The sequence below is a fragment of the Ambystoma mexicanum genome, chromosome 7p (genome assembly GCF_040938575.1).
Source record: "Ambystoma mexicanum isolate Mex_15411 chromosome 7p, UKY_AmexF1_1, whole genome shotgun sequence".
Lineage (NCBI taxonomy): Eukaryota > Metazoa > Chordata > Amphibia > Caudata > Ambystomatidae > Ambystoma > Ambystoma mexicanum.
In genome coordinates this window covers 241930734-241943804 of record NC_090939.1, presented here as the reverse complement: position 1 = coordinate 241943804, position 13071 = coordinate 241930734, and the positions used below count along the sequence as shown (strand labels likewise).

General features: G+C 44.8%; 1 protein-coding gene across 4 annotated transcripts in view; it reads left to right on the top strand.

The window, feature by feature from the left end:
• The window catches only part of CLIC6 (chloride intracellular channel 6), a 235892-nt gene that overhangs the window by 152255 nt on the left and 70566 nt on the right, over positions 1–13071 (top strand). The window contains exon 1 of one of the 4 annotated variants that reach the window (XM_069636143.1): positions 5727–5933. The exons of the other annotated variants lie outside the window; for them this stretch is intronic. Coding sequence (XP_069492244.1) covers positions 5784–5933 — 150 coding nt within the window. The 5' untranslated portion in view covers positions 5727–5783. Of the gene's footprint in view, positions 1–5726; positions 5934–13071 lie in introns of those variants that run through there. 4 annotated transcript variants of the gene reach the window in all.

Sequence of the window (13071 nt, the reverse complement as noted above, 5' to 3'; positions counted from 1 at the left end):
TTGCAAATAAGTATTTTGATATTTTGCTCATTCAGTTATAAATAGATGTGATGCAAACTTCTACTTGTTCGATGCAGAGTTTGAACCACCCATTCAGATTCTTGTCAGACGTCCCAAGACGAATAGCTGTGTGTCGTCAGCATGCACAAAACAAGTAATATTAAAGCCTTGCACGAAATACACCAACGGTTTCACCTATACATTGAATAGAAGTGGGTTGAGGTTTGAACCCTGCAGAACTCTGTAAGTAATATCTCTCATTGATGATTGAAAAGGTGGAAGATAAACTGTTTGCTTCCAGTTGAACAGAAAAGATTGAACCGGAGCTGGACCCTGCAACCCGAGCTCATAGATACGTTTCAAAAGGATGGCATGGTCCACTGCATCGATTAACGTTGGTAGGTCGAAAAAAAGAATGACACCAATACCACCAGCGTCCACCCACACTTTTAGATCATCTAATGCTGATAAAAGTATTGTCCGGAACTGGCTTGGAATTCATCTAACCATCCTTCTTCTTCCACAGAAGTTTGTAATTGGGAGGTTACCATTGCTTCAAGTAATTTGCTCACATGTGGTAATTGAGAGATTGGTTGGTCCTTAGCTAGCACGGTGATATGATATGATAGGTTATGATCGAACCAGATGCCTGTGAGATTTACAGGCATCACGAACATGTTGGAAAATGCTCCTGTCTACTGTTGATGTTCTGGCATCTGTTTGATGTGTTACCTTACTGGACTGATTATATAGTGAGTGGCTTATCCCGCTCTTCTCATAAATTGTGCTGTAAGATGCACCTTTTCGACCATTTCTTTAAACTACACATTGGGGGGAATTACCGTGAATCCCCTTACATTACTTAGGGACCCCACACCACTCTTAGTTGTCTGTGCTAATTTATGGGAAATATTGAATCCCTTCCATTAAAACTGTTCACCCACCACCACTGACCTTGAATCGTTTACAATACCGTTGATCCTCTGGAGCCCTTTGCGCACTCTGGCACCAGGCGGTGCCACTGCGTGGATAGGATACAACTGTGTCTGGTGCTTACTAGGACAGGGCTACTGGCAGAATGAGCCGCTGAAGTGCACAATGCACTCTGAGGTTCAGGGACAGCGGCTGCCGCTGAAAGACCTTCATGCGTCCTGTTGTCTACTGGGAGATCCATCTAGCCACCCCACAGAAGAGGCAGGAGAACAGGCACCGCCCTGATCCTCTGAGCCTAGAAAAGGTCCAAGTGGGCCAGTTCTGTGTACAACAGCTGATAGTGGTGGGTGGAGGTAAGAGTCAGTGCTGCCTCACTGTGTGTCATTGAATTTATTGTTGCAAAAGGATCTTGGGAGAGTGGCCTGGGAAATAAGATCATAGAGTAGGGCCCATATAAATTCCTATCTATAAATGTGGAAGAACAGATCCTAAGAACTATCGGCCTGTCTCATTAATAGATGCCGACTGCAAGATCTTCTCGCCATTTCTGCTCTCACATTTAGAAGAATGGGCCACGCTAGTCCACCCCCTTGATGGTTTGCAGACGGGTTTCCGTAAGGGCCATGCGACTAACATCAACAGGCTTGTCCTTAAATGTATTCAAGAGGATGCGTGGAGAAGACTGAAGGTTTGCACATATATGGCCTCAATTGATCTCTTGACCGCTTTTGACTGCGTTGTCCGCAGCAAACTCTGGACTAAATTGGCAGCATGCAGCATGCCGGCAGGTTTTATTAGACTTATCCTTGGCGTATATAAGAATAGCGGGATACAAGTTCACTTAAGCCAGAAGGGGGATCTATCACAACTAATTCCTTGCTATAGGGGTGTTAGGCAGGGATGTCCTAGCCCCCTGGCTGTTCAATAAATATATGTCAGATGTGGCGATCTGTTTAGCTAACAAAGATTTGTTAGCCCCAAAAGTAGGGACTGTCAAAATTATCTGCATACGCAGATGACTTTTTGATCTTCAACCTAACTAGGGTCGGTCTGCAAAGGCTTCTGAATAGATTTGCTGGGTATGCTAAAGAAAATGGTCTCATCATTAACCCTGCTAAAACTTAAATATTGGCTTTCTCGAAAGTAACAACTAAGAATAGTCGCCACTCTTGGCAGGTTGAAGGGACGCCCATGAAAACATCGATGAGCGTCAGATATTTGGGTTTCCACTTCGGAGCACATAAGGGATCTTGGCTGGGCATTGGTATCTTGATGCAAAAGGCTAATTCCAAATTGTAAAGAGTCGACCGCAAGTACGGACGTTTCTCACTGAAGCTGGCGATTATGTTCTCCGAAGGAAAGATATTGCCGAAATGAATCTGTGGGCTTGAGTTGTCTACAGTGGGCACTATGAAAATTCTGGGAAGAATTGAGGCTAGGATCTGGAGACGGATACTCGGCATTCCAAGCGCAGTACCAAGCTCGGCCATTTGGTATGAGTTAGGTGCGTCCTCTCTGCTGGCGAGGGTACAATGGCGCTTACTAACATTATATGCCAAGCTCATGGCACCTATCCCAAACTCTTTATATCACCTCTTGGGAGATAACGTAAAGCTGTCAGTAGATTTGGCGAATCTTAAGGGTAGTTGTGATTTGATCATATCCAATATTGACTCGAACCTTGAGACCATGATTAATAATCCCCTGCAAACTAAAAAGTCCCTGCTGGATTACGATTGGATTGTAACCACAAATGCATTTCACTCCTATGCATCGATGAGCCATATTGTCCACGAACATAAATGCTGAGGATCTGTCTCCTCCATTCTCCTCCAATTCCCTAACCTCTACCATCGCGGGCTTCTACTTAGACTAAGGTGGAACCTCTTACCAACCAAGGACATCCTGTATCGGAGGAAACAAATCCCAATTGAGCAATTGGGATGTAGATTCTGCTCCATAAAATTGGAGTCAATAAAACATCTGGTATTGGAATGTAATTGTGAAGCCCTTGTGAGGCTGAGATCTAAATGTTGGGCGGCCTGGCGGCAATACTACCTTGCATACAGTGACGACCTACTGTGGAAGCGCTGCCTTAGCATACAGAATGTTTCGGAGGGCCTGGCCCTATCAGGCTTTATTAAATGCTTGAACCTCTTGATATCCTGAGGAAAACCCGGAACAGCTAAATACTGGTTTCAGATATTGCTGCTCTGGTGGCCACTACCTCCATAAGCCTCATTGACTGTTTTTATTTGTAACTGTCTTGGGGGTATATTTATTGTTTTTAGAATTGGGAAACTACAATGTTGTTCCTTCAGTTTTATTTAGTAATCACAAGGATGTGCAGTTGGTTTCGAACGTACGTTTATCTTTTTTCCAACTGCAAGGGAATATAGTGTTGGAAAGTTTTGTAAAATGCTCCGAAAAGTGATTGCTTTTTTATCTTTTTATTTCTGTATCCATTTAGCGATTTATACTTGCACTATGTCTTTTCACTGCTACTTTACTCACTTGTACGGTTATTTGGTTTTCTCTATGTACTTAGTTGCTCTGTCTATATAATGAATAGGTTTCCTTTTTTTAATTCGTAAAGGTTTGATATAAACCATATACAAAATAAATAAAAAAAATAAAGAACATAGACTAGGCAGGGCCTTAAAGGATCTCACTGCATTCTGAGCAAATAGATGGACCTCCTGACCATGATGTTTTGCTTGAGATGCCAGGACTGCGAGCACTTGGGGGAGGACTACCTACCGCCTGAGGCAGTCTTGTTCATTTCCCCCCTAGGTGAATCATACCAAAGGAGTCTTAACCCACAACCTGAATACAGAGACTGGGACTTTTTTCATTGGAATGCCATTTTGCCTGGGCAGGCCAAACCCTACCTTTTCAGAGATTTTGCTCCCATGCTCCTTGGACATTTGTGGAGACAGCACCCAGGGGCCCCAGCCGCTCATGTTGATAACTTACTCACAGAAGCAAAGGCTTGGTTGCCTTGCAGGGTGGCAAGCGAGAAACGCCCCGAGACACTGGGCCTCATCATAATCTTGCCGGTCCGGAAACAACTGTGCCAGTAAGCTTACCGGCACTGTTGTTTCCAGACCGGCAAAGTACAAGTTTGGTGGGCGGGTGCCTTCCCGCCCAGCAGGCCTGATTTGTGGGTCAGAACGGCACCCGCCCATAGACTTTCACGGAATCACCGGCACCGTTATTACCGGTGCCAGTGTTTCCGTGGTCCCCACAACCATAGAGTCCTATAGGACTCTTTGGGAATGGGTAAAAACATATTGCCGGCGCCTGACTTTCCGCCCGCCAGGGTTGTAATACCCTGGTGTTACGGAAAAACCAAGCACTGGTAACTGTTTACGGGTTCGGCAGCTACCGACGGGTTTTACCATCATGGTTACCACCGGACCGGTAATGAGGCCCACTGTCGCTCCTGCTGCCCAGTAAACAATGGACTCCCGTGGGCCGCGATGTTCATTGCGGTGGGCGTCACACTGCTGCCTCCATGGTCACTCGTTCGCCATCCTCCCGTTCTCATTAATTTGATATCCTCACAATCTTGAATCCATCCCAACTTTCTTATTCAATAAAGCATGTACTCTTATCACACGTATGCATTGTCCCACCCACGAATCCTCACACTATCATATGACCTTAAACGTGCATTCTTGCATCCATCTTGAAAATCCTTCATTCGTCCCTCAAGCACCACATTCTTACACGTACACCTACCCTTATATCATTCGTTCACACATTCTAACGTGCATGTGTATTCATTCACCCCTCCTGCACTCTCTGCTTTCCCCTGTCTGCCCAAGTGTGTCTCTTGCTATGAACTCAGAAAATGTTTTCACCATTTAACAGTTAAAACGACTGGCTTTGTCAATTCTTGTTTTAACAATGATCCATCCCCTCGGGGTTGCTTAAGTCTCGGTATTAATCGATTACAATAGGCCATACTATTTTAGATGAGATGATGTGCAGTCGTTTGATAGACGCGCGTTTATATTATTTTTGGGAGGATTTACGTTTCCTATCTTTGAATGCAGCATGCCTGCTCTACATTGCCTCCTGCTGGTCTGGCATGGCATTTCAAGAAGAACTTCTGCACGTAGGTCACGTGACTGAGGCCATCCCTGTCTGAAGGCGCCTTTACAGTGTGCAATGTCTGTGCGTTGAGAGAAAACCAGGCGATGAAGGGGGTAGACTGATCCCAAAAAAGAAACAGGACATAAACAAGGGCCAGTGCCAAGGGGCCGGACAGAAATGCGATTAAGCAGTTACTAGTACCGAGATCTGTTGTCACCTTGCCGGTCTCAGAGGCAACTCAGCCTTTTATCCATTGAGTTGGGGGATAGTAATAACTGGTTTTAATTACAGTGGCATCAAATGGCAAAAACTGCAGGGGCAAGTGCATTTGGAAACACTAGTATTGTTGCTATTACAGAGCAAAGATTGCAAGAGGTGTAAAACGTTTTGAAACATGTGTCTTGATGCCCCTCACCGTGCATTTTACCCCCGTGTCTTGGGTGCCGTGTAATTCAGGGCGTTGCGCAACAGCATATGTACAGATAAACGCGCACTGTGCACGCAGTTGCCTGAGAATCGAGTGATGTCGAACAGCAGTGCCCCTTGGAAAGGACGGCAGCACAATGACCGCTTTCAGCAAGGCCCTGTGCGAAGGAGCCAGGCATTCCTGCTGCGTCCCACGGCCTGTCGGGCAGCCTGCGGTATTTCTGCAGACTTTCTCTTAGCCGCTGAGGGAAATAACGCCCTGTTGGAAAGCTTTCAGGCCAGTACCGAAGGAAGGCCTGTGGATATACTCATACTGGACTGCGATGGATATTTGGGAGTTGGTTGAGAAGATAATATCAGGTTGCAAAGTGACTAGCCCACGGCAGCGGCTGAGCTGTTCCTCGAGCGCGCCGACTGAACATGTCCCCGGAGAGGGTGGCTGGCCCTTTCCAGACATTAATCTCATCGTGAAGGTGAGACGCTCGGACCATCAACGTCTCCTATTTTTACATGTTACTTTGGGCAACAATAGTTAAGAACAGAATGTATCATTTTGCATATGAGGCCGCTACATAGTTTCTCACTGAAATACGTGAAAGTAAGCTTAAACAGATGTTGTGCTGGATGCTTAGATCTTTGCCTGTGAGAATAAGACAAGTGGTTTAGGTAAAGGAAGTGTGGAAAATGAAAACAGTTTTCGAAAATTGAGGGACGGAGAATTTAAAAAGGAATGTCAAGTTAGAGTTCCTTAATGATTGGGTACAATGTGCACCAGTTTACCAAACATTCTCCTCGGTCTGCAGTTAGCAGGATTCAGGGGTGGACTGGGAACCAAAAGAGTCCCTGGAAATTATTTCCAAAGTCGCCCCATATTACACATTTTCAGCAAGCCCCATCCTTTTCCTATGGGAAATTGTGGAAATTCCACATTAAAGAGGCCCACGGTGCAGATGCCTACCAGGAAATCTCCACAGTTCCCTATAGGTCAGTCCACCCCTGGCAGAATGGCACTAGGATTTATGAACTTCCCATTTATCCAACGCTGGACAATTCAACGTGTCTCCTCATTGAGGATCTCAGAACAAAAGCCCCAAGCCAAAATGCTTGGGGTGCAGCTCTGTGTCAGTGCAGGAAGGACCAGGGCTGTTTTTAACGCCTCCTCTTGTGGGCTTCTAACCTATCCACACCCATCTGCATAGTAGTTCCAGGGGTGAGATGCCAATATGATTTGTGTATTATCTGTGTCTGGTTTAAGGATTCTGCTTGATCTTTTAGCTGTTTGGAATTTACTGTTAGGATGATATCACCAGCTTCCCTTTTTCCTACCAGTTACGCTGGTCGAGACTTTTGCGTGGATTTAACAGGCCAACACATTCCACAGTAGGTTTTGTTTGTTTGACTTTCCTCTCCATTCACCACTTACCAACACGCTTTGTTGGCTGCTAAAAAGCCTCTCGCTCTCGTCAGAAGGCTCCAGAGATGCTGGAGATTTCAAAGGCTCTCATCTGTTCCTCAGGTAGATTTGGGTGAGCTTTGTTGTGCTTTCTTTGCTTGATTGTCATTGCTCTTTTAAGATATTCAGATATCTTCCTGGTAACGTCTGGGAAGAGGCAACCCAAGAGGTAGGTTATCATCTGCAGGGAGTGTGGGTTTCCCACGCCTTTCATGATGTTTAGTAGCCGTTGTTTTCTAAATGTGCGTTGGTCGTGCAACAGGCTGTGCTGCAGATCTTCTGTGTCCTCGCCCATGCCTGCACAGTCTGCGATTGTCCAGATCTACCCAACGTTGTCACTCCTGGTGCTTTTCGCAGGTTTTCTCGTTGTGAATGTGAAGACCTTCCTACAGTCTGTGTTTTTCTGGGAAGCCAACTAGGCTTGACACCTTTCTATTTTGCTCATAAATTTCCTTCTAGGGAATGTTTTTTATCTTGTGCATGTTGGTTCCCCATTCCTGCTGCTCATGTTGTTTCAGTCCACCAAATGTGCACTAGCCATGAGCCATTTGCAAGTGAGAATACACTCTGGGCAAGTTAGAAATCGGGAACGGAGCTCGGGCTCGGCCTTAAACCAGGGAGCGGACGGGTCGGTCGGCTTCCTGGGTAATTGGAAAAGTGCTAGAAGCTCAGCAGTTCAAGACAATGTTGTTGCAATGTGAGTTAGTAGCAGAGGTAGGGGTAGGGGATCTAATCATTCAGATTAACTTGCTTTGCAGGTACCAGAGGATCAATACGACTCCAGTTTCTCTGCAACACGCGCCGTTGTATACGAATTGTTCGTTGTAAACGAACAATTTGGGTAATACCACATGCGCAGCTGAGTAGCCCTAATAATGGGAGACGGAAGAGAAATTTGTAAAGGGAATCAAAAGGTGATCAGACCATGGTAAAACCTGGCCAGCAGAAATATATAGTAACTGTGGGGAAGCAAAAACCAAATCTAAAATGTGCCCTTTCACACACGGCGATTGAGTAACACGTTGAGGTAAGGATAGGCTATCCATGCAGGTTAAAATAGAGGCTGCCGGAGCAGAGTCTGCAGCATCTGGCCAAAAATGAAAATCGCCTAAAACACACAAATTATTGTGTGATAACGCAAGAGCCGAAAAGATGGGAAAGAAAAAGCCACATCAAACACCGGAACACTAAAAGAGGGAGGACGATATACCGTTAAAAAATGCAGCGTAACAGATGGGGCAGCTGATATCCTTACTAGCACTGATTCCATCTCTACATTAGAGGACCAGGGAAGGAGGGAGCAACCAAGATTATCCCTAAAAAATAATTCCAAATCATTCCAATCTAGGTCTAAAGGAGGGGTGCATTCTTGCAGGTATATTAGCTACCTTGAGGATTATTCTCAATTTCCAGCAGAATCTGGATACTGTGCACTTTCGCTTCTTAGTATATGCAGGTGGCCTTGTTTTGTTGGAGGTGACAAGAGTAGGGCTTCAGAGATCACTGGATGTGGCGACAGGGTATTCTAACAAACCTGTGAACATATCCAAAGCAAAAGTGATGCATTTTCACTTCTCTGTGTAAGCAACACAAAATAACTCAATTGCTATCTGGATGGTCACAGTTTCGAGGTTGTGGAAAATTGTTGCCATCCAGGGTTTCTTCTGGTTTCTTCGCCCATTAAAACCTGTCTGCTTGAGCAAAATGTGTCTGAGGCCCTTGGAGTTATGTCTGTTATAAAATGTTTTATTAAGTTCACTGAGGCTTTTCCTTACTACCTCCAATTAAGGGTTACAATGCTAAGCTTTGTCCAATGCTTTTGTTTGGGCTTGAATGCTCCCAAGTGCAGTTGGCTTCCTCGCATAAAAGGGAAACTCGGTTCAGATCATTGGACCGGCCTCCCTGCTCCTGCCTGTCCAATTTCCTAAAATGGAACTAAACCTAGTATCTTTATCAAATACGTGTATGCTTACAAGTGCAATCTATATAGCTATAAAAAAAGTCACATACACAACCCTTTGCAAGGTCTTTTTAATCATTTTCATTAAATCGGTTTGTTTCATTTTGATCTCCTATGTGCAAGCAATTGAGGTTTACATGAGGGTCAATTGGACCAGCAGGAGAAGTTGAAGGAGTGCAAAAGAAAGGCTTGATTATATGATAGGCATAAGAACTTAGAACATGTGGCTTGGAAAAAAGCTTTCAGACAAATATTTTAAAGTAGTGCCCGACTTTGCATTCACGCAAAAATGCTTGACTTGCTTTCCGGATGGAGCAGGTAGAAGGACACTTATGCTGTTCCACCTTAAGTGGTTGCAAATGTGTGATGTGGTCTGGAATGCTTTATGCAACCCCAATGGCATATAACACCACCTATGATGAGTGCTTGAAATGCTCATGCAGTGTTACACAAAAGAGCTATAAAAACGGGGGGGGATTGGAGGAGTGGGAGGAGCCTTCCTGTAACTCAATTGGTTTTGGTTCTATGTCATAATCCTTACTGTTGAAGGCCACATAAAAAAAGGTCCTTTTTTAGGCAATTTTGTGAGACCTTCAACGGATGGGATTCTGACCATTCCTATGAGCGTTGTCGCATGGCACTTTGCAGGCTTTGGTAGTGTTCCGGATAGGATTTAGAAGTGGGAGTATGTTACTCCCTATTTTTTAAAGTTGACAGTAAAATGATTTTTAGCGAGTGAAAAAGTAGGCCCAATTCCCAATGAGAGTATTTTATAAGTGCGTAAAAATATGTTTGAACTGAAAAACTGAAATGTTTGCACCAGTTACTCACACGCGTTAAAAGATGCTTGTATATTTCTTCCAATCCGGCAGTAAGATTAGTAGTTTCTTCCTGTGGTTCTACGTGCATTACTGTGTGGGTGAAAGCAGGGGCTCAAGGTCCACCGTGCCAATTTCCTATTTTATGTTGGGACTATTCCTACTCTCTATTTTTATTTTTGGGGAGTATTTGCCTATTTTTAGGAAGTAAAAGTGGCCAGTACACCCCTTATCTGTAGGGCTGGACTCTAGTATTCGGTTGATCAATAGTTCACGGGCAAAAGATCTAATACCGTGCTTTCTCTCCAGAATTGGAACACAAGCACTTTTCATGATGAATAACCTCAAACGGACTGAGGTGGGCGGTACCCTGAGATAATACAGGGTGACACACACTGGCCCCCAGTAATTGCCTGCATACCTAGCAGGAAGAACCTTTACTATGGGGCACATTGGGGGTCACCTCAGATCCCCATTGGGAAATTAGGAGGGCAGACAGACCCTACCTATATCCGCCATTCCTAGAGACCAAATACATTTATAAATAGAGGGACATTTCCAAAACTGCTCCATGCTGACCCTGTGAAAACAGAAAAGATGAAATAAGAAGGAATGATTGTGTGGGGGCTTGTAAACCCTCACCCTCTACAGCAACAATATTTTGGGATGCTTCGGGGGTCCTGTGCCACCCAGACCCTCTGTGAACATAATTATGAGAAGCCGCTTAAGGGGTCTTGTGTGACCCACACCCTCTGTGAACATACTCCACCTGCTCCTTTACTCCTGAGCATGACAAGCTTCTCAGGTAGCAACACTCCTATTCTTTAGAGTCTTTACTCTGGTCAGTGTGTTTGGTCTGTACTCACTGTCGGCTCTGAATGAGTGATAAGCCAATTATTCTCCCTCTTGAATGGGCTGCCTGAAAGCCCAAAAAAGCAGCAACAAAGAGGGAGGGATCCCCATGAGTTGTATAAAGGAACTCTACCATAGTCCTGTGACACATTCAGTTAAGAGGTCCCAATTGCTCTTCTCAGCCTGCTGTCAACCTTTCCTTTCACAGGGACCGAGCTGCCAGTCCAACCTGTCAAACCCTTTCCCTTACACTCCTGTGACTGGTCCTTACGTCTTTTACTCAAACACGCGCCCTGCCTAGTTATATGATCCCCGGTCACCAAACGGCCCCCTAAAGAGTGGAATGGGTCACCGCAATCAGGCAGGTTGTCCAAAGGGACAACGGGGATGTCACGGGACGAGTCCAGGAAGACAAGAATACAACCAACCAATCAAAGTAGCTTTTATTTGACTTTACGTCATTCGCCATGAGCATACATATACATAAAAATGACAAAATCATAGAAAGTTAATAAAAACCTCATATACAACACAGTACGAACAAGGATAGCATGGCGGAAATAGTAATTCATCATTGGGTTAAAAATGCAATACATTTATTTTTCAATAATTAGATGGTGAACAATTAAAATCATCCCACAGTTATAGTACGAGACATTAATCACTGGTTTAATGACCCGAGTTAAAATATGATTGGGTTAAAAGGTCATGAACTTAAATAAAGTAATTTTAAATACCTCATTTATGGCAATTAAACTGGGCCGCTCACACACAGCTATCAGTGCGGTTTAGCAAGCAGACCTTACGGCACTAGACCCGCTTTAATTAGTTTTGCTCTTTTGCGCCAAGCCAGGTCCAGAAAATTATCTACCCAGTAGACCACTTTAGGTTTGTCACATGTTTTAAAAAGTCGGAGGGCTTGCCCTATATGCCGTGTTCCATGGGAGTTACAAGTGGTTTTTAAGAACTTGCAGCGTGCCATCCTGAAGCACTGGCAAAAAAACAAGAAGTAATTCAAGGATTCTCTGTCGAGACCGCAGGATGGGCCCATTTCAATTCCATTCCAAACCCATATTTTATATTGCGATGCCAGGTGCAGTTGGTTGAGCCTAAATTTAATGTACAGCGTGGGCCCAACATAGTCTAAATAATTCTCGAAGTCCCTGGTTAGCTTGCTTGACAGATGGAATGTACTTGTCGCGAGTTTCGTGCATTCATTGACCAGCTTTTTGACTTTACCTATGTCTTTGGGAGTTGCCCCCTGTGGTTTGAGCCATAAATCTCCCAGCTCCAGCTTCGTCAGAGATTTTTTGACATGCTGGAGCCAGGGCAGGGATCTACCTCCCTCTATCTCCATGAGATGTACATTGGCTTGCTAATATACCTGAAACTCTGGCACGGACCACGATCTCAGCCAATACTGCACTGGTTTAAAAATAATCTCGCTCTCAATTGGTCTGGAGCCCAATTCCAGGTAAATGGGTACACTTGGGCTTGATTTCGGTAGGCCTAACAATTTTTTCAGGAAGGCTTTATCTACCCTACCCCAAGTTCTTAATGTCCGAGTGTCCCCAAATTCCAGCCCCATATGTTGCTGCGGCCCTAGCCTGTGCTTGGTACATTGTGACTGTTGGTGTAATTGGACCTTGCCCATGTGAATAAAAAAAATGTAAGATTCCGCCTCCACATTTCGCCGTCTTTGGGGGCCAATTTCCTTGGTCATTAAACCCCACCCCCAAGTTATCATATTGTTGTACTTGTTACAAGGGGGTGTTGTTTATGAACATCCTATGTTTTTTAAATGTGGAGAATTTTTGCCGAAACATCAACGTTTTTGTCTTTTCCATATTAATCTCCATGAACAACTAAGAGGATATATCTACAAAGGCCCCCGGGGTGGGTGGACAGTAACACAGCATCATCTGCGAAGAGTAGGATCGGACAGGCCTCCTGACCCAACTTGGGGGCATCTAAACACTGCAAACTAACCTGTCGAACCACCTCATCTATGTATAACAGAAATAGCAGGGGTGGGCAAGATGCCTCCCTGTCTGACACCTCAATTTACATCGAATGACTGGGTTAGTTCCCCCCCGACCCCACCGTACTGATGCAATATTATTCGAGTACAAGTGGATTATAGTCTGCAGCAACTCCTGCGGGATCCCTCTTCTAACCAAAATTGCCCAAAGTTTAGCCCTGGAGACAGCGTCGAACGCAGTCCTGAGATCGACGAAGACTGCATAGATCGTTTTCTTTCTCAGGGCCACGCACTTCGATGTGATCAACTGTAGGCGAAAATCTTGATCCATTGTGCTAATCTTTGGTGAAAAGCTGGCCTGTAGATGGTCTATGACTTTACACTGGTTCTCCCACTCTTGTAGGTGTGAATGGATTGTTCTAGAAAAGATTTTCCCCAACCCATCTAAGAGGGAGATAGGTCTGAAATGTGCTGGGTCCCGCCTGCCCCCTTTCTTATAGATCGGGATTATTGTCGCGTTTAACCATGAAGGGGGACCCTATTCAGA